This window comes from Rosa rugosa, chromosome 6 (assembly GCF_958449725.1).
Source record: "Rosa rugosa chromosome 6, drRosRugo1.1, whole genome shotgun sequence".
NCBI classification, from domain to species: Eukaryota; Viridiplantae; Streptophyta; class Magnoliopsida; order Rosales; family Rosaceae; genus Rosa; species Rosa rugosa.
The window spans coordinates 33151234-33176754 of NC_084825.1; the positions used below are offsets into that span (position 1 = coordinate 33151234).

General features: G+C 37.4%; 2 protein-coding genes, 2 long non-coding RNA genes and 1 pseudogene across 14 annotated transcripts; all 5 read right to left on the reverse strand.

Moving 5' to 3' along the window:
* Positions 1 to 578: 578 nt before the first annotated feature.
* Positions 579 to 1793, reverse strand: LOC133713507 (uncharacterized). The gene is made up of 2 exons (XR_009848047.1): positions 1686 to 1793; positions 579 to 1259 (listed from the first exon to the last, which is right to left on the reverse strand). It is a non-coding gene; the product is annotated as an uncharacterized LOC133713507 (long non-coding RNA).
* Positions 1794 to 4935: 3142 nt separating this feature from the next.
* Positions 4936 to 6994, reverse strand: LOC133717978 (serine/threonine-protein kinase Aurora-3-like). The gene is made up of 6 exons (XM_062144746.1): positions 6801 to 6994; positions 6480 to 6722; positions 6302 to 6397; positions 5587 to 5801; positions 5431 to 5503; positions 4936 to 5329 (listed from the first exon to the last, which is right to left on the reverse strand). Exons 1-6 carry the CDS (start codon positions 6936 to 6938, stop codon positions 5228 to 5230), a joined length of 867 nt encoding a protein of 288 aa, XP_062000730.1. The 5' UTR covers positions 6939 to 6994; the 3' UTR covers positions 4936 to 5227.
* Positions 6995 to 7518: 524 nt separating this feature from the next.
* Positions 7519 to 13323, reverse strand: LOC133717498 (uncharacterized). Its single transcript, XM_062144216.1, has 14 exons — positions 13173 to 13323; positions 12761 to 13085; positions 11940 to 12031; positions 11813 to 11832; positions 11376 to 11613; positions 11179 to 11274; positions 10975 to 11090; positions 10787 to 10867; positions 9915 to 10038; positions 9447 to 9496; positions 8955 to 9045; positions 8601 to 8636; positions 8293 to 8390; positions 7519 to 7968 (listed from the first exon to the last, which is right to left on the reverse strand). The coding sequence occupies exons 2-14, from the start codon at positions 13081 to 13083 to the stop codon at positions 7852 to 7854; spliced, it is 1482 nt and encodes a 493-aa protein (XP_062000200.1). The 5' UTR covers positions 13084 to 13085; positions 13173 to 13323; the 3' UTR covers positions 7519 to 7851.
* Positions 13324 to 15099: 1776 nt separating this feature from the next.
* LOC133713948 (cytochrome P450 704C1-like) lies at positions 15100 to 16918 on the reverse strand (annotated as a pseudogene).
* Positions 16919 to 18458: 1540 nt separating this feature from the next.
* LOC133718830 (uncharacterized) lies at positions 18459 to 24617 on the reverse strand. Of its 11 annotated transcripts, XR_009850614.1 has the most exons (9): positions 24127 to 24617; positions 23020 to 23197; positions 22640 to 22881; positions 21965 to 22108; positions 21661 to 21864; positions 19323 to 20865; positions 19178 to 19226; positions 18965 to 19013; positions 18459 to 18726 (listed from the first exon to the last, which is right to left on the reverse strand). It is a non-coding gene; the product is annotated as an uncharacterized LOC133718830 (long non-coding RNA). The 11 variants fall into 11 exon arrangements; XR_009850610.1 differs by adding an exon at positions 23842 to 23912 and having other exon boundaries at positions 18965 to 20865; positions 24146 to 24617; XR_009850613.1 differs by having other exon boundaries at positions 18965 to 20140; positions 20820 to 20865.
* Between the last annotated feature and the right edge of the window lie 904 nt (positions 24618 to 25521).

Consider the following 25521-nt stretch of genomic DNA (forward strand, 5'->3'; position numbering starts at 1 on the left):
GTGTTTGCGTGTCAACTAACATCATGAGATATTCAAACGTCCGCAAGTTGGTTGAATAGGTCCATAAATATCACCTTGGATTAATTGTAAGAATGGTATATTTTCTTTAGTGTCCTTTGCATAGGATGGTCTCGATCCTATCTTTGCTAAAGAGCAAGCTTTGCAAAACGAAGTAACTCTTTGGACCAATCTTTGGTTCATACTTCTTTTCGTTTTGAGGAATGGATGTCCGTGAAGTCTTTAATATATGGAACATCATATCACGACCTGGATATCCCAAACGGTCTTGCCAAAGCCTATATGTGTCAGAATCCCATAAGTCATCTCTTATGACATGGTTTGATTCAATGACTCGAATAGTGGTTGCATGCAACCCACTAGAGCGACACATAAGTTTCTCTAATACTCGTTTATGTCCGTAGTCATTAGAGGCGATGCAAAGGAACTCTTGTCCATTCTTACAATGTGTTTTCACATGAAAATCATTGGCTCTTATATCTTTCAAGTAATAAAGTTCGGAAATTAACACATGTCCATGATATTGAATAATAATGCGACACTTTATTAATAGCCAATGATTACATCAAAGTTTCCAAAATCTATTCCAAAATAAAATCAAACTTATACAAATTGTAATTGCCAATCCGTTTGGTAATTCCAATGAAATATGACCAGGGAAGTAGAGAGATGTTGGTGGAGCGAGGCTCGCTTAAATACCCCGATCTCAATTACTTTCCTAGACATCATACTTCATTGGGTACGCCACATGAGAAAGAGTCAATACAATTGTCATTTGTTGACTAAGGCACATTTGCCGTTTTATTGGAAAATAGAAAAGGACTATTCTAATCAAAGTCTGCGGCATCCTCGTGCTCTTTACAACTTTGAAGTCCTCAGTGGTGAGAGTGATATCTTCACCATCTTCATCTTCAGCAAGATTGATATCTTCATCTTCAGCAAGATTGATTTCTTGCTCTCTCAATTGCCTATACTCCTTGTAGCTTGCAGCTAGTTGGGTACTTGCATGGCATTGCTTGAACCAATGCTTCAATTGATCCATATGGTATCACATCAAGATAATTACTTGAGCAGCATGCTTTGTGGGTGTTCGTTGGAACACAAGGCCCTGGTTAGGTGCCTGTATTATGGGCAATATCCCTCTCGTAGTGAGATGGTTCTCAACGTTGGTTACCCAGCCATGGTATTCCGAGCCTGTTGAGTCAAGCATTGGAAAATCGAGTCTAGGTTCATTCGACATCCTGAACAATAGGAAGATAAGATATATTAGTTTCGGAGTTTAAACTTCCACGAAAACTAAAATAATAAGATTTCTGAGCTATGCTACCAAGAAATCAATTTCCAAGAATATTTGGATTTAGATGAAAACAATGATGTTTGCGGATGCTCTTAGTCCGATTATTATGAACACTCTTAGTTCATTGATTTACGAACACTCTTAGTTCGTTTAGAGTGAATCCCCACGATTCCACTTTTAGTCCATAAATTGATGTTTTCCGGACGCTCTTAGTCCGATTATTATGAACACTCTTAGTTCATTGATTTACGAACACTCTTAGTTCGTTTAGAGTGAATCCCACAATTCCTGCTTTTTGATTACAAGTCCCTGAAAAGAAGAGAAAAAGGAATACAAACTCAAAACAGGAACTTTAATCTTTAAAACTTACTTGTTGAAATTCGGAGCAAATTTGCTTCTGAACAGATCGCACTTCAAATGTTATACAGGTCTCAAAACTGCTCCAACAGGGCTGAAATTTTGAGATAAGATATAAGAGACAGAGATTAACAACTTTGATGAAGAAATGATTTTGATTAGATGTCCTGAAAAGGACGTTTATCGGCGTGCAAGCAGGTTGATCTGCACAGGAACGATCATACTGAATAGCTCCCACTTTGAATGGTGTACATGTCTTAAAACGACTTCAACAGGGCTGAAATTTTGAAGTCAGATAGAAAAGACATATATGAAGAACTTTGATGAAGAAAGTATTTTGATTAAAGGTTCTGAACAAGATGTTTCAGGGTGTGCAAACAGGCTGATCTGCACAGGAACGAGCGTGCTGAACAGCTCCCACTTCGAATGGTGTACAGGTCTCAAAACTACTCCAACAGGGCTACAATTTGGAGGTCAGATAGAAGAGACATAGACGAACAACTTTGATGAAGGAAGGATTTTGATCTGAGGTCCCTATCAAGATGTTTCGGGGCGTGCAAACAGGCTGATCTGCACAGGAAAATCACTTAAAAGTGTTTGGCAGGTGACTCGGCAGCTGCTGCGCAGCTTCTCGGCAGCTGCTGCGCAGCTTCTCGGCATCTGCTGCGCAGGGTCTCGACAGCTGCTGCGCAGCTGCTCGGCAGCACTTGGCAGCGGTCTGGTTCTGTTCAAAAATTCCGGCGGCCGGTTCAGGCCTTTTCCGGCCGGTTCCGGCGATTCTGAGGCCGGTTCTGGGCTTCTGGGATCAATGGCGTTGATATGAGCTAGGTTTTGGAGGTTTTTTGTAGGTTTGGAAAAATGACTTCAATTGATGATGAACTCTACTCTTGTCAATTTTCGATTCTAATTCTAGAGCAACTTCGTGCTGATAACGTGTTTAAGGATAATCAAAATTGACAGAGAGAGAGAGAGAGTTTCGATTCAGAGAGAATGAGAATTCATGTGTATTATTCTTCTCACAAAGGAATGTATTTATAGGAATACATAGCTAGTGTGAAAGCTCTATGAGAAACTCAATTTGGTAACAATCTTCTCTTGTTGATTGAGGGCTGCAGCTCCACATACTTGCATTCAATGATGAAATCTGTCATGCTTGTTGCCTCTTGGTATAAAGCATGTCACACAAGTCTTCATACACTCAAGTACCTATGTTTATACACTCAAGTACCTATCTATACACTCAAGTACTTATTACATGATATAGACATTTATACTATGACTCATACATACTACAACATGAGTCATATATACTACAACAGAAATTTGTTTTTAACAAATGAAAGAAAATGCCTGTAGACCTGTAGTTTGTGGATGCATCGTGTTTCAAAAGAATTAACGGAAAGACCAGCTATATTTATACCACGCCTGGCAAATTTTGAACTCACTTGAATGACATGTATTACATGGATTCATAGAAAGTAATATGACCTCTTATCTCCCGCTTGCAGTCACAATTTCACAGCAACAAATTTACAGCAGTAAGACTTAAGTTCCATTGATGCAGGTATATTTTAAGTGGGCTCGTTGATCTTGAGTTTGTATGTTCTTTAGTATTAGAAATTTATTTAGGCTGCTTTTTAATTGTTTCCACAGAAGCTTTAGCATTGTTCTGACAACTGTTTATGATAAAATGGCTTTCATTTACACGTTTATACCTGATTGTAGTTATTACAAGGAATGTAATGGGGCTGTTAGAGTCTTAAGGGAATAAAATATAATAGAATTTTTAACTTTTCAGCCCCTAAAGTAGAGATTATTTAGAGAAAGTATTGCAGTTGCTTATATAAAGACATACAAAGAGATACATCATATATATGAGATGGAAGTGGATTTTCATAGCATTTCATAGTTAAAGGGAATATCAAATATCTCTTATCCTAACAACCAGATAAGGGCCACAACCAGCAGGTAGCCTAAGTTCAAGATCAATGAGAAAAATTACCACTCGAGTTAAATGAACCACCCAACCAAACATCAGTGCCTAAACATTTGGTTGTCTAAAGGGCATTGTAAATGACTAACAATAGAAATAAAGCCATTGCAGAAGATCATAGACAATATATGACTCTGAGTCTCTGAGGATCTTTGCATATGTATCATTTATAAAACTTGGCCATATTCTTGCAATAGTGTTGTGACTCATCATAACAGCTATAAACCACACTGGCCTTTAACATACCTCAATTAAAGCAAGACTGGTTGAACCTATGTAATAAACAAAGAATAGTACATAGAGTACATACCATAAGAAATAAGGTTATGAACCTTATCCAGTCCCATCTCTTATTTTTTTTTCTTCAAATTTTGCTTCAAATTCCTAAAACAGTCATGTGAGTTAATACATGGGATACAGGTTAGGTCACTTGGCTGAGCAATCTGGTTTTACAATATCTAAATTAAATAGCAAAGGGACCAAACGAGAATGCATTGCAAAACATATTGTCTTTTATGTCATCCCAGATCTATAACACTGGTTCATCTCTCCAACAGAACTGTCTCAAAAGAAGCCATTGATCCGACTCTTGGGGAAGCTTGAAATGGTATCCAGTTCTATAAGGTTGGGTTGAAGTCGATTGGTTTCAAGGTTCATACAGATTGAACTCAATTTCAAACAGAAGAGAACTGCTACGTAAACAATAGGAAAAATGGTTTGTCTTCAACCTCTAGGATGCTTCCCCGGTTTATTCTCTTCTTTTTGTAGATCTTATGGTCTGTGTCTCTTGCTTCTTGTTTTTCACATTTGAGTTGTTCTGATTGTGGAAACTGGATATGAAAAAATGGTTTTGTTTTGTAGTTATATATTAGGGGTTGGTCATTTTCTGTGGAACTATCTTGATGCACCGGTGTGAATGACTGTTGGAGAAGTGAAACACTAATTAACAGCTAGTTGTTTCGTTTCCTCCTTTGTATTCTTTTGGATTTAGCTATTCAGGGTCATTGATTTAGAAGGGAATTTACCATCAGTTAGAACTATTGACCCTTTGTACAGCCTAGTAATTAAGACTTGAAACAGCAATTATCTGCACATATTTGAGTTTGAACTTAATAAAAGATGTCTATTTACGGGGAAGACTGGATATAAGTTTTACCATCTGACGATTTCTTTCTTAGAAGGATTGATGGTGGTTTGGAACCCCTATTATAAATGTCACCAACAGCCAAGCAAGTTATATCTTTCTAGAACACTAGAAGGGGCTAATTGCTAGCTCTAACATTTTAGAGATTTCCATGCTTCTACAAATTAAAGTTCTCTAAGTTCTACATAACCCAGAATCGATAGTCACAAAAGGTAGTGTCACTAGCTATATATACAAGCTGTTCTTGCCTTCTAATTGGCATGAAAATGATACCTGAACCCTCAAAGTAGGTGACCATAATAGAAAACTAGCTGCTTCTTGGTGTTCATGACATAGACCAAGATATACACCATTAGACGTGAATCGTAGCTTAAAACTCTTCAGAGATATGGTCGAGAAGGATCATAGTTAGAGAAAGCTAGTTATTGCAGATACCAGTAGGATCTGCATTCTTAACTATCCATGGGTGTTCCATGATCTTCTGAAGAGAGAGCCTCTTTGAGATGTCCTTCACGAGAAGCTGCACAGAGTTAAATTGAAGGTAATGGAAACTAATACCAACAACTACTGGAATTCCACTGACAGACCTTTCATCAAGAACATACTCATGGGCAAACTTACCTTGGTAATGAGGTCTTTGGCTTCAGCAGAAACTTGAGGTGTTGCAGGGAAGCTCAGGTCAACCTTCACTATCCTGCATCAAATTCAAGCTCGTCATCCCACATATGGTTCAGATCATGTTAATGAAAACAGATAGACGGAATTCTTATCACGTACCTTTGAAATGTATCTTTTTGACTTTCAGCCTCAAAGGGAGGAACGCCAAAGAGAAACTCATAGCAAAGAATGCCCAAAGTCCAGTTATCGACTGCGTAGTCATGAGCCTTATTCTCCACCAGTTCTGGGGCTAAGTAATCCAGAGTTCCACACATGGTGCGTCTCTTATTCTTTGACTGCACAGACCATCCAAAGTCTGCAATTTTCAATCGACCCTGCAAAAACACGTTTGTAATCAATTAACTAAACATAGTTCCACGAAAGGTTCTTAACTATTTCAATAATAAATGCATAAGAAAGTGCAGGCCCAGAAACCAAATATTTATTGAAAAACACAATTGGTATCTTTCTGATCTCAATCATCCTGAAAATGTAAGCAGATAGCGTTTTACAAAATCAGCGCAATTTGAAATCAAGCTACACATCCGAATCAAGTTTTACCCAAAAGCAAAATCGTTGATCTGTTTCCTCTTTTCCCATAGGACTAAAATCAGCATTATAAGTAGTTTCAACCAAACAATCAAACTTCAGGCATACAAACGAAATATAACTATAGCTTATACTATCTCTAATTAGGAGATGTTAACAGCAATGGATAAATTTCAGCATATTAATTAAGAGCAAACTGTTCTAACTTCTAAGATCAACCATAACCCAGAATCCAGAGCTCAAACAAATCAACAGCATAGTTCAATTGGACCAATCTTATACATACCTCATGATCAAGCAACAAGTTTTCAGGCTTAATGTCCCTATGAATCACATCCTTTTCATGACAATAGGCCAAAGCTTGCGCTAAGCTCAAGATATACTAAAAAAAAAAAAAAATCTTATCAATTTCCCAAACACAGAAAACACAATCAAAAACAGGGTTTAGGGTTTAGAGGGTTTACAGTCGCGGCTCGTTTCTCAGTGAAGTAGGTACAATCCCTCAAAAGCCCATAAAGCTCACCGCCATGAGCGTACTCAAGAATCAACACGATGCGCTCATCGTCGTGGAACCAACCATAGAGACGAAGAATGTTGGGGTGCCTCAGACTCGTCTGAATCTCCATCTCTCTCTTCAGCTGGTGGTGAATGTTGTACTTCTTTATCTGCTTCTTGAACAACACCTTCAATGCCACGACGTATTGGCTCTGCAAAACAATTTCCCCCCAAACCAAATTATTCAAGACCCTAACTTTTTTTCCCCCAAATTGAATTGGGCCACCTACCTTGACTTCTCGGGCGACGTAGACCCGCCCGAATTTGCCTTTGCCCAGCGGTTTTCCTATCTCGAAGTCCGTCAGGGACCAATCTCCCCTCTTTCGGGTTTCTTGGGGTTTCTGGGTTTCCGGTTCGGTCTCCGCCATGATGATCAGAAATGGGTTTTTTCTGGGTTTTTGAATTTTGCAAAACCGCGCAAACTGAAATGTGAAAAACCCTTACCGTTGTTTAAATACACATCTGGAATTACCGGAGCATTTTTACTGGTTGGTTAAAGTTTTGCTTTTTACCTCATTGATTTTACCATTCTGCAGGGAATTACTTTTGAAGTTTTGCGGAAGAATCTTTCTGGCTATGGTCATTTTCCCATATCAATCTTTTCAAAGGGTCACCTCATCCTTGGTAATAGTAATAGTAATTACGTTCAAAATGCTTTTTACCTCATCAGGTTTGGTACCAGCTCTCACTGGTTCATTGATGCTCAAAGAAGTGAAGAACTAGAACTGGAGCAGTGGAGCTTTTTGGTTCCTAACTAGGAAACGACCATTCCGTTAGAAAGAGTAAACTCTACATCAAAGCAGAGGCGCAAAGGCCCTAACAATTCAAAACCCTAATCATAAACTGAAAAACTACTAATCATCCACAAATTTTCTCGGGTTTTGCTTCTCCAGAAACACGATAGAGGTACAGGGTTAGCACTGAAGCACGGATCATCTTTCATAATCCTGTACCCAAACTCTTATCTTCCACTGATAATTCAGATTAGAAACACCATATACAGCTTGTACAATAATCATCATCCATCGTTTACTGTTACAATTACACCTCAAATCTCATATCTTTTACAAAGAATGCTCCGAGCAGTATGGTTTGAGGTGTGATATTTACACAACCAAGTTGAGCTTTTCCTTTGTTTTTTTTTTTTTTAATTTTTAAAAAATTTTCCCCTCCCCCTCACTCTGCCTCCTGTGTTTAGCTGCATCATTTTTCTACTCTCTGGCCAAATAAACACAGGATTACTTTGATCATATAAATTATAGAGAATGCCATGATAGGCATTCAGTTAGACCCAAATTCCTCGTTCCATTGTTCAAGCTCTTCCCACTTGCTTTTGCTTAAACTTGGCCTGATTACAGTCATTGCCTTCTGAAAATCTTCAAATCTTAGTGGTCTTACCTGGTAAACAAATATAAACAGAATCAAATACATGAGATCAAAATAGCTTTTTTTTTTTGTAGCATTTCACAGTTGAGGCAAACATCAAAAGTAAACCTTCTCCTCATAACCAGATAAATGCTACCTTAGCCTAAGATTGATATCAATGAGAAATATTAGCTGCAACTGTCTTTGGTAGTTTACAGGCATGGAAACAAAATGTATCTTATGAGCCATTTAATTGGTGAAGGAAAAAAAAAAGAGTGGTTGATAGTTGATACCAACTTTGCTTTTATATCTAGTTATCTACGAAAGCTTTGACCAAGAATTAATTAGGTATAATACCTGATTTGCATTGATGGTGAGAATGTTTTCACCAAGTTCCCTAATTGGCATCATTGCTGCTTCTTCACACAATGCTTGTAGATCACTTCCTGAATAACCTGTATACAGAACACAAGCTTAATTGAATCAGAAGGATGTCCTGTAAAAAAAATTCCAGTATGTTAATTACGGCTCAATTCCATCACAAAGATGGCAGAAGCTGTAAACCACCAACCACCATGCGAGTGGAACTAATATTGGTAGCACTAAGTGTCAAAAGTGCTATCAGAAAAGAAGTTCAGAATGATAACAGGGAAAACTGATATTACCTTCAGTGTCTCTTGCAAGTCGTTCAAGGTCTCCACCTAATATAAGCAATAAGAAGTAAATTATTCTGACTGGTAAGAACACTAACTATACCACATCACTTCTTTTGGTCATTATTTGGTGACATGGAGTAAGATCTACAAAGAAGAAAGTTCCAAAACATTGTCCATATACATGAGAAACACTTTATTGTAACAAGAGACATACTCTATTGTAACAAGAGATGCCAAGTTAAAACAAAAAATTTGTAGACTAATTAACATAGTAAGCTAAAGTATCGTTTACACCTAACCGGATATATTGGATCATTGATCTTAAATAAAAGTATTAGCTACAAGATAAGAGCATAGTCTTACTTGGTAAGGAAAATGCTTGGCCTTTGAGTTTGTGACTTAGGAGAAGTCTCCTAGCAGTTAGATCTGGTAAAGGTATGTATACTCTCTTCACCTGTTTTACTTTACGGTGAGTTTAACCAGAAAAAAAGCAATAGAAAGTATACAGATTGGACATAACAATAGCTGAAAACAGGATAATGATACTTCAGAATGTGGCGATCAACTTCCCATCTTTGCTTAAAATCTTTCGGAATACAAAACTTGTGCGTATTTTTCTTTTTGAGAAGAGCACTTAGATGCATGACCACTACTCAAGTAGCAGAAGAACCAAATAAGGTTGTCACTGTTAACTAGAAAGCCTAAACAATTTCCTTGAACCCAACCCCTACCACAAATACGCTTCCAACGCAGGAAAAGCATCAATGTGCACTCCCAGACCAACACAAAATTTTAACATTAATGCTTCAGAAGATAGTCTTAGCAAAGCGAAAGAGAGAAGAAAACAAAACTAACCAATCTCCTAAGAACTGCGTCATCTAGTTCTTGAGGCTTATTAGTAGCACCTGCAAGAACATAAAAACAGTATTAGAGAGGTATACTACAATCTACTCAGGTTTAGGTATGATCAGAATGAAAATATTAAAATGAAAAACAGAATCGGGAAAATATAACAGCCCTTGAAACTCATCTAAGAAAATAGGTCAGAACTTCATTTGTGGTCTCCCTTTATCCCTTGACTTATGTAATTCAACTAACTACAGGAGATGAACAAAATTTGTTTCTAAGGTTTACAATCCAAGTGAACTTATTTTCCTTGATAAAAGTCCCTCGCAAACTCCAATGATTAGAAATAAGAAGGGCATTGTCTAACATGTTGGCATTGTTGAAGCTAGCCAGGCAACACTGACCATCAATTCCTGACATGGCATCACTAGATATTAAAATACACAGGCTTTGGTTGAAGTGAGATACAAAGCTTACCAATCACAATTACTAGATCATTAGGATTAGATGTCACTCCATCAAACTGAATTAGAAACTCTGACTTCAACCTTCTGCTTGCATCATTTTCGTTTGCCTGTCTTGTTGACATGATACTATCAATCTGTCAACAAACAAACAAACAAAAGACACCATTAGATTGCTGTTTTTATGTTTAAAAGTAGAAACATGCGAATCACACCTTCCATTTTTTCCTTTACTACGGGCATCATCTAATATTAATATCCCACTTCTCTAAAGCTGGCAGCCAATTTTTAAGATCGTAAAACTTTGGTGTAACCAAATGCATTAAAAACACCAAGAAAACCATAAATCCTAAATCCAAATAAGAGCAGGGGTTCAATTAAGAAAAAGATGATGAAGATGAAAAAGGTTGAAATAGTGCTGATGATCACAGAAGCATTTGTTACAGCCGGAACAGAGATGCAGGTTGAATGTAGGCTGACAGAAGTTTTATGTTTACTCATTTCAAAGAGACTGTAGACTATGACTGTTATTTTTACACAAATAATTTAGTTATAAACAACGAAAGATGCTTGAATACCTAATTACAGCTATGCATCAGCCAGATGACTATTAGTAAATGATAATCAATACAACAAATAAAACTCTGCTACAGGGCTAAAATCGATATATGAGATACCAGTGACATATACGTCTATATAAAAAGATCATACACAAACATTAATGCTAACAAATAATCAAAATTTAATTACTCCTAAACAACTATAAAGTTCAGAAGTACATGCAAGCACTAGCATACTAGATAGCAGAACCAATAAGATGAAACAGGGGAAGCTAGTGCCTGTCAAAAATGAATCCAAAACTAGGTTTCTAGGAACATAGCGCACCTCATCCATGAAAATTACAGATGGCTGTCTGGATATAGCAACCATGAAAAGTGTCCGCACAAGCTTTTCAGCCTCTCCCACCTATTTCAAAGAAAGCAAAACTTATTAGAATTGCTACAAGAACCATAGCAGAAAGAAGAGAAGAAGAACGCGCAGCGAAATTATGCAACAATAGGACAGAGACACACCCATTTTGATGTCAGTGAAGATGCAGATACATTAAAAAAGGTTGCCTCTGATTCTGAAGCAACTGCCTTAGCAAGCATGGTTTTCCCATTACCAGGTGGACCAAACAGAAGCAGACCTGAAAAAGAAAGCCAAATTTATTTACAAAACAAGTTCTTAGGCTGTTTCACTATTATCAGTATGGATGTGACAATCTTAAACATTACCTCGAGCTGGCCTTCGAAGGCCAGTGAACAAATCTCTTCTCTTAGTTGGTAAAATAACCATCTCCATCAAAGTTTTCTTCACCTTCTCAAGACCAGCTGCAGAGAAACTGAAATGAGCAATTTTGTAATCTTAACGAACACACAATAAAGAAGTATAAAAATAGACAAGAAATGAAGGTATGCTATAATCTTCTCACCAACATCTTCCCATTTAACTGAAGGACTTCTATCCACTATGGCACTATTTATCATTTCAACCAATTTTTCATCATAACCTGCACCAGAATCTTGCACAGGTTTTGATCTTACAATATTATTGGTCTGACTCCTCGTTGATGGCATGCTTGTACTGGGATGCAGAGTCTTGGGTATCACATGATTTCGTGAATTCAATGTTGTTGATGTAGCTGCAGCAGTTCGTGCAGGAGTTACAGTCTGGAAACATTAAATGTCATTAGAAATGCACAGGTTATAGTATATCTTGAATCTTATCGAATACTCAATTCTTTCCGTGCACTTGTGAATACACATTAGATGCTTCAGATAATACTATTATGCATTAGTGTAACCAAAGTAATGGTTCAAATAAACAGAAATAAGGATATAAAGAATTCTTCAGCTAGAGCAGATATACCTTGCTTATGGACGTACCACCTGAAATGAGGACAGGAAACAGAAAAGAAAAGAAATATAAGTCAAAAGTACTTCATAGATACTTTGAAGACAATCCTCAGTTAAGTTGAATGAGAAGGAAAAATGACCTGGACGTCTACTTAAGACTTGTAACCTGTCAGAAACTTGACCCTGCCATTTTGATATCTTTTGACGATACGATTTCACCTTCTCTCGCTCACTGCCACAAAGAATACAATTTTATTAAGATCAAAAAGGAAGAGCATCTCAGCATCAATAATCGTGATTGAATGGCAGTAAGAATGCTTTAGATTGTTCCTCTCTTTATTATTAATATTTCTAGTAGTTTCTTTAGGGAGTAGACAACCATCCTTCATGAGGGGAAAATGTGCAAACTTACAGAAGTCATGTTATAGCTTCTTTTGACAAATTGAGCATGAGGTAAATGTAGTTTCCAAGTCTTATCAAGTTCTCCATTGCACATTAGAAATTCCATTAACAACATTTTGAGGAAAAAGGATTACTTCTTCCACCTCATTCAAAATCTTACCAGTTACCACTCCCATCATTTTAATTAGCTCATTATGGCAACTGCCCACAAGGCCAACAATTTCAAAAAATCACAACACCTATTCGTAATGTCTCAGGGAGTAAACAAAAGCCAGCCATTACCAATAGTATTCCATCAAACCACTACCGAAACACAATGCTGATGTCTCTTTCGCTTCACAACATACAAAAAAATAAAGCTCATTTTGCAGCAACATTAACCCAATCACACACACAATGTTTTCAACTTAAGATTTAGTTTGTAACAACATAAATGATCAACCTTTATACTTGTACATACTTCAAAATCTCAAGACTACCCACACAATTTGTTTCAAGATCAACATAGCAACTTCAACAGTAGGCAACTGAATCAAAACTTGAGGGTAAAATCGAGAACCTGGCGCTGATAAAGGAAGGCACTGGAGTGGAGCTAGCTTCGGCTAGAATTCTCTGGGCGCTATTATAGTGTGCAACGGCGTCTTCAACCAAGCCCCATTCTTCAGCCCTAACAGCCTTGGCGATCTCTTCTTTCGCCAAATCAAAGTAGCCCTTGAGCTTGTACACCACGCGCTCGTTGGTGACCGAGGCAGCTCCGGGCCCAGCTACGCCGTCCATGGCGGAGGAATTGGAAGCGGTAGGGTTTGGGTATGAGGAAGAGGAGGAGGAGGATTCGGAGAAGACGGAGCCTAAAGAGTCGATGAGGCCTTTGAGGAAACTCATATCTGAGAAGAAGAGCGATGATTAGTATTTGCGATGAGAGAGAAAGAGAGAGGGTTTTAGAGAGAGAGAGAGAGTGTTAGGGTTCGTACCATTGGCGGCGGAAACGTGCCGAGAAAGTCATTGGGTTGCGCTTTTCAGACGCCGGTGAAGAGAAGAAACTGAGCAATCAATAATTCAATTTTTAAATGGACCAAGTATTTATGTATGACTAGACATTATATATCGAAGAGGAAAATTCAGCTTTACCAATGTTTATTAATACAAAATATATGAAAAATAAAGAGAAAAATTTCTAGACCTAAACGAAGTAGAGCCCATTTTCATTGATGATTGCCCCAATATTTGAGTATAAGAATCTACCTAAGAGTGCAATTTTTGGTGTTATATTTACTTATATTTACTATTAAAGAGAAAATGCATTGGCCGGTGAGTTGTGGCATGTTGATTATTTTAATTATTCAATAACTTGAGGTCATAATTTAAAATATCTCACTAGCATCATGAGTGCATTTTGTTTGACTTGTTTTGTGTTTTTCTAAAGCCTTATCATTTCTTTTCAAAAAAAAAAAAAGTCTTATCATTTGTGGTCGTTTGTTGCTCCATTTACGACCATTGATTTTTTTTTTTAGGGATATTTACGATCATTGATGAGTGATGTTGGATTTTAATCACGTGCGTTCATTACTTAGGAGGTGGAGTTGACTCAAGACCTCAAGTATATAAACTTCATTCGCGGCTTCAGAGCCATCATCTGGTTGGTATGTTGACGTTTCCTTCAACTATTGATCTGGCCCTTTTAGTTGGATATTATGAGGTATCCGTGCTCACATGACCATCTTTCTAGTCTCGTGCTGTAACGGAGATTATGTAACTCCATTACGAAGTTCAAGCACTGAGCTCTATCCATCACAAGTCGTGCTCCTTTAACTGAGCTAACATTGGCCAACGTTTCTTCTTTCTCATGCATTTGTAAATTCTGTAAATCAACAATGATGTTGCATCAACAAATAAACAGATGCATCTCACAAGTTTTATCATTCACTATATGTAACCAACAAACAAAACAAAACAAATACTTTGATTCGGTTCACAAGTTCATATTTAAACAAGAAGATGGAGCTAGATGGTGAGAAAATCTACCTCATGGCTACAGTGCAGGTTGAGCTAGATGGAATTAATATCAAACTCAAACAGGGAGTTGGAGCTAGATGGAGACTTGCAGAGCATCCCCATGTTCGTCATGAGATAATTTGCTCCGCAGTGAGGCCAACATAAACAAAATTATTAACAAGTCCATTCCATTCCATGTTATCATCTGCAACAAATTTGCAATAAGGAAACGCCAACTGAATAGAGAGGCGAGGGAGACCATCTGAAGAGCACTTTTATTTTTCACTCGGTTAATTTTTTTTGGTTGTATTGAAGACGAAATCTGGGGTGAAAAGGAAAGAGTTCTTCATGCGCGGCTGGTGGTGTATATGCCTGCAGTATTATTCTGGTCATTGGCACTATTGTAGTTCAGTTTGTCTATTTTGGTGAACCAAAAGATTGACTACCATTTTGTTTTTATTTTTGTTTTCATTCTTGTGTTTTTTCGGTTTTGTTTCCAAACAGTCTAGGATAAGTTCTTCTTCCAAAGTCTGTACCTCCAAACAAGTCCAAAGTTTAGGAAAAAATTTGGTCAAACCCCATAATTTGTGAAAATGATAAATTAAGGGTCGCAGAGTCAACAATGATTACTAAACTTTTGTTTTATCTGCGGAGTTATAATGCGAGTACGTTTCGGCCTTGTGTTGGTTGATTTAATATTTTAATGTAATTGGTCACCGTGATCAAGAATACTAGTACTTGAGACCAAAAGAAAGAGAGAGAGAGAGAGAGAGAGAGAGAGAGAGAGAGAGAGAGAGAGAGAGAGAGAGAGAGAGAGAGAGAGAGAGAGAGAGAGAGAGAGAGAGAGAACCATTCATCTTTGATGGGAAGGATTTTTGCTTCATATGAAAATAATCTATGAGGTGGTCAGGTGGTCCTTGGAAGTGCAAGCATAGGGAAGGTGCCATCTATGTGAAGGGTTCACATGGTCCTATAGGTTACAATTCTTGTTTCATCAGCCAATTTGAAGCGGAAGAAGCAAAGAAGAGCCATTGCTACTATCTTAATCTGCCTGTAAGCAAAGTCCTTCCCTAGACAGGTCCGAGGCCCTGCCTGCGAGTAGCACAAGTAAAGCTATTAGTGAGTGTAGAGATGATTAACATATGTAATAATTAGTAAATTAAGAACAGAATATATGTTACTAACATGAAATGCGACGAATTTGAAAGGTGATTCGGGCTTGAAAACTCCATTATCGAGCCATCTTTCAGGTAGGAAATCCTCAGCATGCATCTTCTCCTCAAATGTAAGGCATTCTCCCCATGGCATAGGCCATGTAAGCTATTTTGTCTCCTTTTTTCACTCTAAAGCCATCAGGAAGAATGTCATCTATCTCTGCAAACCTCCCATTCTTGGAGTAAAAATCAAGATAAAAGACATGAAAATTAGTACATCCTTAGAATTTGATTTAAGCAATACAATTAGGACAGGAAAAAAGACATTATTGAGAAAGTTGAGTTTTAGATACCACAGGAACTGCAGGGTAGAGCCTCAAGGTCTCTGTTAGTGTGGCATGAAGATACTGCATCTTTTCAAGAGTTGCATCAGTTATGTTCGTCACAAATTCATCAATGTCAGTGTTGTGTTTCATACAGACAACATCCTTCACTTCTTGTGAAACTTTTTCCTGTATTAGAGGGTTCTTGCTGAGCATGTAGAAGAACCATGACAGTGTATTTGCACTTGTATCTTTGCCAGCTATCATAAAATTCAGAATTATATCACCTAGATATTTGTCATTCATTTGCTCTTGATCCTTCTCACTTTCCATAAACCTTGATAGTATGTCCTCCTTGTCACTTGCACCATCTTTCTTGCCAGCTAGAAGTTCCCTCTTTCTCCTGATAAGTTGGTGCACAAAATCATGGGTGACTTTGACATACTGTTTAAGAATGGCCTCAGAACCAGTATTGAGAAATCTTTTCAACTTCCAGAATGGATCAGAGCAGCTGATTCATCAAAAGCCTTCATAAATGCAATCCCTTCTTTGCTGACCCCTCCAAACATTCAGGTCTGTTCCAAACCCAACTTTGAATATGGAATCCAGGGTACATCTCATAAGCAAATCCTACAAGTTGGATCATAGTAACCTATTAAGTTGTTAGTTTCATTACATAATGTACATAGGTTTAATTTGAGAGTGAAAATGTACTCACCTGCATATCAAAGACCCTTTTGGAATCCAAAAACTCAAAAACAACTCTAACAAGTTTGGCAGCATTTCCTCTAAATACAGAACAGCTGAAATCTCTAAGATTCCTTGTTGAGAACTCAAAGCTGGCAAGCTTCCTCTGCTGCCTCCATTTATCTCCATTAACAACAAAAATGCCCTGTCCCAAAATCTCAGACATTATACATTGGTTATAGACTTATAGTCACTTTTCGAGTAATGAGCAAAGTTGGTCTTGAGAAAATGCTCAATGTTTCGAGGGTCACATGTGTATACTGCGCTGCTGTTTAGAGCAAGAAGCCGGTGAGTTGGGCATTCTCTCGCAACTCGGCTGTGATAGTCATATAGTTTGTTGTAGTATAAGAGGTGATTAAAGATGGTGTCTTTTACAGGTGGGTAGTTTGGGTTTCTGATGGACTTGCCTGTGAAGATTCTGAGCATGAGAAAAGAGAAGAGGGAGAGGAACAGAAAGAGTAATGAAAATGTGAACCTAAAGATGATATATAGCAAACCCATCTTTGTTCAAGCTATGTGGAGGAAGAGAAAGTAATATATAGAGTGGGAGACAGAGAGAAAATGACATGAAGAGAATACAAAATTGCACTCTGGAGACAAACGGCAGAATTCACTTTTGAATTTTTGATCCGATCCTATGGCATATGCTCAAGATGCCTTGAAAGATTAGATTGATCAACAATCACGATCCTCTGATTATGGCAATTGGTTCTTGGGAGAGTGTGTCCAATCAAGTATAAAACTGCAAGAAAAGATAAACTAAATCAAAGTGCACATCGTTTTGTTTCATAGATAGAAACTAACCATGCCAGGTCTTCTTTGGAAACAATGTGAAGGGAGACATGGTCCAATAGGTTACATATTTGGTTTCATCAGCAAAATATGAAGTGGAAGAAGCAAACAATCAAGAGCCATTGACTACCTCTTCATCCGACTGTTAATAAAATTCTTCCCTAAGACACATCCGGTAACCTTAATTCCTGCAGAAAGCAAGAGTAGTGGAATTTCCATTAAGCTTTTCTCTCTCTCTGCAGTTTTGAGAGTCGACAGCGCCTCCTCCATTCCTCCACCCTCTGTGGTGTGTCTTCACCCTCTGTGGTGAATCTCCCTGAGTTTTATCTCAGATCTGAGGCTTTATGTCTCAATTTTATTATCTTTTTCTTTGCTCTAACCCAATTCATCTCCAAATGCCCAGATCTACTTTCACTTCTCTCATCCTCACACAACTCCCCCTTTCATTCTCTATCCCATCTTCTTCTTTTTCCACAATTTTGCCATCACACTTGTGCTCGACCTGGGTTTATATACCGAACTCTACACCTGAGAATAGCTGCCGAACCGATACTCCACCGATGCTTGTGGATGTTGTCGGACCAGTGGCGTTGTGTTGCTCGGTGGTCTCACTATGCCAAAAAACTTATCAGACGACAGAAGGAAACTGTTGTGGGATATGGAGAGCCACCGTTGTAGACCGAGCCGTTGTCTGATGAAAATTCAGACAACGGTGGAACACAGTTGTCTGAGAAACACACAGACAACGGGTATGTGTTAAACGTGTTGTGTGATACTCGACAGATGGCTCGGCAGGTGCCAGGCGCAGCTACGTGGCAGTTGCGGCGCTGCCTTCAGACAACAGTGCTAGTTTTGAAGCTGTTGTATGTTGAGCTTCTCAGACAACAGACTTTTATTTTGTGTGTTGTCTGACTGATATTCAAACTTCAGTTCTTTGACTATAACTGTTGTCTGATTAACTTTGGGACAACATAACAGAATTTCTTCTGTTGTCTGATTAACTTTGCGACAACAGAGTTTAATTGCTTCTGTTGTGTGAGTGTGGATTAGAAGACAGTGATTTGTTAAAAACCGATGTGTGATATGAATGATTGCAGTGTGATTTGTCCCCATTTTTGACCATTCAGACAACAGGCAGTTATCATTGTATCTATTTTGTTGTCTGATTATTTGAACATATCCCATTCCTGAATTAAATTGTGCATTTTATCCATTTACATACCAAATATAAACATTGCAAACCATCAAATATAAACATTGCAAACCACTAATCATTGAACCCAACATTTTAAACAAGAAAAGCATTCTAGTGCATGCCCATCTACTTGGGACATCAAAAAGCTGATACATATATATCTATTATTCCAAAACATGCAACACATGGTGCATGACAATGTACCAACAGAGAAGCACAAAAAAAGATGATTTCCTTAGCAAAAATGGATCAGCAACGCAAGTTCCAGTTACTTCCCTCATGCTTGCAAGTTCCAGTGGTCAAAGACTCGCCCATATAATGCCTGCAAATAAGAAAGAACAAAACTATCAGATTGACAGGGCTTATGTAAGGCATGGTAATGATCCTAATTAAAGAGACATAACCAAAACCTTCTCTATTATATCTTTAAAACACACACAACCTAGCTTTGTTATATCATATCTAAAGTGTTATAAGAAGACATTCAACCCCAGACTTAAAATTACAACCTAGCTCATACGTGTAAGGAAACTAAAGAAACAATCATCATATAAGCTTACTTGAGAAACACCATATGTGTACCAGTACGTGGTCATACGTGTTGGTGACCTGACCAAACAAAGGTGAGAAAGTTAAACAAAGTCTAAATATCTATTATGACTTAAGAACATAGGAACACGAAAATGACAAACAAAAGAGAGCAATGAACAAATACTAGTAAGAACATATAAATACATTAGTCTATAACAAAAATTATTACATTCATAGATTACCTTATATAGAACATGATCTCTTGCATCATATAACGGACTTGTGGTGCAGCTATACATTCATACAAAATAAGTATATATGCTTTAAGCTTTCTGAGAAGTGGTGTTACAATTGGAGAATTCAAAAACAGAGGTATGAAAAATGTACCATTAGGCCGGAAGATATATGCCCCAGCATTTTACCAAAACCAAAAACAAAAACAAACAGCGATGCAAGGATTAAGATCTGTTAATCAGCACAAGTCTCCCAGATCTGTTAATATCATTCATAATATGTTTAACAAAGAGCTATGGATATGAGCATCCCTATAGCAAGGATTAAGATAATATTCGCAGAAGATGCAAAACTGATGCACGACCTTTGCTTAATGCAAGGGCATGACCGCCAAAAATCAATAACATTACAGAAAATCATAAAATTTTGTAAAACTGATCATTCTATATGCTAACTTCACTAACTATGTGAATTCCTCTATTTTTGAGATAAGAGACCCCACAGACCTATGGCCATATTTATTCTTCGGCAATATGCCCCTTGATATATAAGCTTAGTACATATATAACAGGATGAGAGCGAGTAAGCAGTGATGTCCTAGGACAAAAGGTTTATGGAAAAGTTTGGACAAAAACTAACATACACCCTAACAACTTCCTGTTTTATATCTACTAGCCTTCCTGCACGCGCTTTCGCGCGTGCGGAAGTGCGGTCGTTGCATCTACTGACATGGAATAATTCCAAATGCCTGAGTTCAACAGCTTAATCTATTAAGCAGCAGACTTTCAAAAAACTAAAGAAGGTGAAAGGTTGGGTGTGAAGAGCACTCCCACCATACAATAGAAGGTGAAATACATGAAAAATAGGTACCATAAGAATTTAGCCACAGTCCACTCAAATCTGATGATTGCATAAACTATGACACCATAAACAAGTGTTTGGGCAAAAACTTAAGAGAGCTCAATTGCAACCTGCAAAAAAAGTGCATCCATTTTTCAAATAGGACATGCATTTTCCAAATAGAAAAAAAAATTAAATTAAAAAAAGAAGCAGAGAGTTATTGTAGAGAATGACAAAGATTTCCAACATATAAAAGCAGTAAATTTTTACGGATCTACTATTTAAGTTACGTTGAATTTGAATGTATCATTTTCATTTTTTTTTTCTGGTCGAAGTATGCCATACGTTTGCTGCTAGTCAGTTTTGTCTAGCTAGGTAGCTTGTCTCCTATTCCTCTTATGATGGTCCATTACTAAAATAATTTGTATTATATCTTTGTAGTGTAACTACTTTGATCTAAAGTATTTGAAAGCTGCTCTATAGCGAAAGCACAACGGGAAACGAAGTGATTGCTACTACCCAGGTCAAAGTTTAGCTCCCCATTTCCATCATTTAAAACGTTGGCTACAACAATATTGTTGTATTGTACCTAATATTCGAATTCACATCCAAGATCAATATGAACTATATATATCAAGATACTCATTGGCTACAACAATCATTTAAAACAGTATCAAGATATTCAATTCTGAAAATTGTACATGATATGCAATATAATATAATCACCTTAAATTGATACTACATTGGTCGAGTGAAATAGATCCACATGCCTAACTTCAGCAATGACCCTCATTCGACTGATGATCATACCTGTAGCGTGTTAACATAGTAAGCACTGATTGACAATCGGCAAGACCTGCAACAATTTTGAAAATCTCTCTTTCATCAGAAAAAGAACATAGCTTCTACTTACCAATCAGAAGCAAAATTTAAGCAAATGAGCCAAGCCTTTAGGATTATATATTAGAAATCTGGTAATTTATATGAGGTTGTTCTCCAAACTATATGTGCATTAGAGGAAAGCAAACGAAGTGAAACTCAATTTGACAGAAATCCTTAAGGTAGATAATAGAAGTCAAATGCCAAAACAGAAACCAATATGCAACTGATTATAACCAAATTACAACAAAATATTCAACTGATTAACTCAAACACCAATCATTCTCAGCAACCACAGTGAATTTCAAGTCTGAACCAACTCTTTAATCAATACTAACCAAAACCCAAAATCACAAATCACACAATGAACAATTTTTCATTAGAAATAGAACTACAGTACCTCACAAATGATCAAAAGAAAGCCAGTTTCCATTACCAACATCCAAACCCACATCAAGGCAGACAGAATAAGTACGTACCTCACAAATGATCAAAAGAAAGCCAGTTTCCATTACCAACATCCAAACCCACATCAAGGCAGACAGAATAAGTACCAAAATCAAAGAAAACAATCACCAAAACCCAATTGACACCTCCAATTGAAAACATCAAACTGACTGAAAAGCATCGAAGAATTCAACTATAAGCAATTAAATGCAAAAAAACGATACGTGTATGTGCCAATGGAACTACATTATCCAAACATAGAAATTTAATGCTTCAAAGCTAGAAGATGTAAACATAAACTAGAGAAAAGGGTTACAGAAACTACCTTCAAAGCATTATTATAATCAAACACTCCGAGTTTTCCATGAAGAAGCCACAAAAGCCAATCTGCTTGGTGCAACAATAGTGCAGAGTAAAGGAACCAGAGCAGATTGTATGGTTTGGAGGAGCAATGGATTTAACCATCGGTAGAGCATCAGGACAGCTCTCATTGTAGAGGAAAGGTCTCCATAACGGCTCTCTTGTGTTGCTGCATAATCAAAGTCAAATGCCAACTTTGAATTTAATCTTGATGTGGAAAATGGAACTTTACAAGTGATTCATAAGCATCAAAGCCTTAAGGTATTTACCTGTCAACAATGAGAATAGTTGTAGAAGTCCCATCAATGGAAATGAAAGCAATCAATTTACGAAGATGAGATGGAATGTCTCCGAGAAGTGAGAAGAGTGTGGCCTTCCATGAACTGGCCCAATCCATTTTTTCTTCACTCTTTCTAGACAATGGAAAGAAAATATCAGTTACTTGGGCAAGCAAAATTAGTGAAAATATTTAGAAAAGCAATTGATTCTTCTTGTTAGGTCCACAGTACTTAATTAACTCCTTCATCTTTTAGTTATCTAGTTGTATGTTGAACCAAAGTGTCCAATTTTTTAACAGCTTTTTGATTCATCTTCCACAAAATTCTGAAACCAATATCTACTGCTGGAATTTTCTCTCATGAGTAATGAAAATATCACTATGCTGCGTCAAGCGCAACCCATGTTCTAAGTCCTTTCTTCATAAGAAATTCTCATTTGACAACCTCTCAGAGATACTAGAATTGACAGAACACATATTAGGGATCCTCTTCATTTCACTATCATCTATGTTATAGTAATACACACACACATACTCCTCAATAACACAAAGATTGATTGCTACCCATCAGAACAAATTATTCCAAGCATTTTATTTCATCAATACTTGATTGAAAATAAACGAGCCAAGAACCAAAACATGGAATCCTAAAGCAAATGTAGCATACCAAAAGAAGAGGGTTTCTCTCTTTCCCTCAGCATGAATTATCCCTCGTTTATCAATAATGGCAAACCTCGCTCCAGAAGTCCCAAAGTCCAGCCCCAGATAAAGCCACTCCCCAACTTCAGGTTCACCTCCACTGCTCCCAAAAGCCATTGGCCTTGGACCTCTTAGTCTTCTCAGTTTGATCACAGCTCTCTGGTATAGTTATTTACTATAAATGCATTATCCATAATCATGGGCACAATCCTGAGAACAATAGGTTTTTATGATTATATATCAACTAAGCATTAGGCAATATCTAATGGAAGGATAAAAGCATAAATATTATTACGAGGTCTCAAAACAAGAGGCCTTACCAAAAACATGATCAGACAATTAACGCACCTCTACAATAAGATTTCAAGTAGGCAGTGGTCCATGAAATGTGCCTCGGGATCCCAAGCTGAACACCAAAAATACAACCATTGCAAGGATCCATAGCAAGAGACACAAAACCAGCATTTTGTCTTTTGCTGAAAGAAGTTTAGCAATCTGGGAAGGGATCTGGCAGGGTCATCAGACTCTGAAAGACAAAATATAAGATTAAAGTCCCCAAAGATTCACAGTCAGAAAAATCAAAGTGTTATAAACACAACAACAGTATCAACTATCTTTATATCTTCCTTCTAGACATTTTCTAAGCAACCAAAGGTGCATTGTTTATGACTGCATAAAAAGCTCTAAAATAGCCCACTTGCAACCTGAATTATCCAAAATCCTCACAGACTCGCAGTCACAAGAATCAAAGTCTATCTACACCAAACAACACAATGAGATATCTTTTGCGCTTCTTTCAGGCATTTCCTAAATAACAAAAAGCTTACATTATGAATAAATCAAAAGCTTTACAACAACAACACTTGAGCAAACATATGTAACAAAAATGGATCTAAAATCATCACAGACTTGCATTCACAGGACTCAAACGTCTGTTTAAGCCAATCAAAAGTACCAAATATCTCATATCTTTCTCTTTCAAGCATTTTCTCAATAACTAATGTTGCACATTATGAATTTATCAAAAACTTTACAACATCACCACTTACCGAAACGTAATCGAAGCAATAAATTATACGTAGGTGTATTTTTAGCAAAACATAAAGCAAAAATCAATTTCAAAATCGGACTGAGTTAAAAATAGACCAATATTTAGCACAATATACAAACCTCCAGCAATCATTGAGGCAGAAATGATGTCCTCACAACTGTGTAGCTTGAGAACTGTCAGCATTCGCAGTCTTCAACCAATGAAATAAAACCATAAATAAGCTAACGAAATCGCAAATCCTAAAACCTGGACATCCATATCTGAATTTCTATCTTCAACCAAACAATATTCGATCTACAACCTTGAATATCAAATTCGAACAATCTTACATTTAACATGCAATCGCTAAATCACCAACAAACACCGCAAATCAAAAATCATATTGGGGTTTGGATGATACATACAAAAGAAAGGGGATAAGACCTCAGCAGACTCGATGTCGACCTCTTCGAGCTTGTCGGGTTACAAGGAGAAGTAGCCGTCAACGAAAATCTGGTGGTGCCTGAGCCGGTGGTCCACCTCGACTCTCTAAACCGCTCCTTGAGCCGCTATACGGAGAGGGCGTTGGTCTTCCTCAGATCTCCGCGCTCGCAGCAGCCATCGAAATTCCTTATTCTACAGAGAGATTGAGAGAAGGATTCTTCCCCTTCTTGCAATCTTATGAGATCTTAGAGAGAGAGAGAGAGAGAGAGAGCTTGCCAGCGGTTAATGAGGGAGAGGGCGGGAGTGAGCAGAGGAGAGGTAGGCTGTAGTGGCCGTGAAAAGAGAGCGGAAGAGAAGGAGGAGATGGCTAGGGTTACGGGAAAGAGCTCGACAGAAAATGGGTCGCTAGTTCTTTCGGAGATAAAGTGAGTAAGGATGAAAAATGGGCTGCCAGAGAGAGTGGGAAAACTGGCCTAAGTGTGGGAAATGAAAATATTGTTCCCCCCATTGTCTAAATTTTTAACTTAGTATTTTCCGCGTTTTTTTTTTTTAATTTTAGAATCAAATTGTGGACATCGGTCAACAGTAATAAACGATGTCAATTATATACATATAAATCGGAATCCGAGGAATCGATGTTAATGACATTTTTTTACATCGCGTGAATTCCTCACCGATGTAATTGTCGTGATGTCTAAGAGCAAAATTCTAGTAGTGATAATTCTCATTTCAAGTAATCCTTATCAGTTTCATGATGTTTCAATATACTTTAATTGAATTGAATTGCATGCTTGGTATTAGAAAAAGAAAAGAGAATTCAAATTGGAAAAGTATCCTTGAAATTTTAGTTTTATAATCTACTTAGTTTTGTCCACTCACTCTAGTGATTTCTTTTTATTAGAAACAACAATTATTTTTCCACCTCAACCGGCCACTATTTCACTATATTTAGGTGTCCCGAAGTGTACCATTCAACGATTGCGAGGAAATTCGTTTGCATCATGCACATTCTATCACGAAATAAATAGACATGGGGATTTTAATTTATTATTATGAATAGTAAATGTCATGGATTTGATTATTTCAATAGATTCATATAAAAATTTTTAGGTTACATAAGGATGATCAACTGTGACTTTATTTCCATGAGCACTTCATTTCACTCCGATACATATATGAGATGCATATGTATATCACTTCAACCACTTGATGGTGGAACTGTATTGTAAAACTAATTTACGAACAAGCTCACACAAAACATGTTCTACATTAACCTTGAAGAACCAAACATACCATTGATGTCCAAAGTAGAAGCCATTGCTGCAGCTGCAAAACAAGGATGATGGTGAGGTCGAAGTCTTCTGCTATTCACCAAC

Bases quoted from the DNA above. Each gene is read 5' to 3' on its own strand.
- LOC133717978 (XM_062144746.1), bottom strand. From the start codon at position 6,938: ATGGCGGAGACCGAACCGGAAACCCAGAAACCCCAAGAAACCCGAAAG. The intron at 6,723-6,800 runs GTAGGTGGCCCA...ATTGTTTTGCAG, and splicing joins ACGTCGCCCGAGAAGTCAAG to AGCCAATACGTCGTGGCATT. The intron at 5,330-5,430 runs GTAAGTTTGCCC...AACTCTGTGCAG, and splicing joins CCAAAGACCTCATTACCAAG to CTTCTCGTGAAGGACATCTC.
- LOC133717498 (XM_062144216.1), bottom strand. From the start codon at position 13,083: ATGAGTTTCCTCAAAGGCCTCATCGACTCTTTAGGCTCCGTCTTCTCC. The intron at 11,833-11,939 runs GTCATTTTTCCT...TCCTCATTTCAG, and splicing joins AGTCTTAAGTAGACGTCCAG to GTGGTACGTCCATAAGCAAG. The intron at 9,046-9,446 runs GTTAGTTTTGTT...AAAGTAAAACAG, and splicing joins ACGCAGTTCTTAGGAGATTG to GTGAAGAGAGTATACATACC.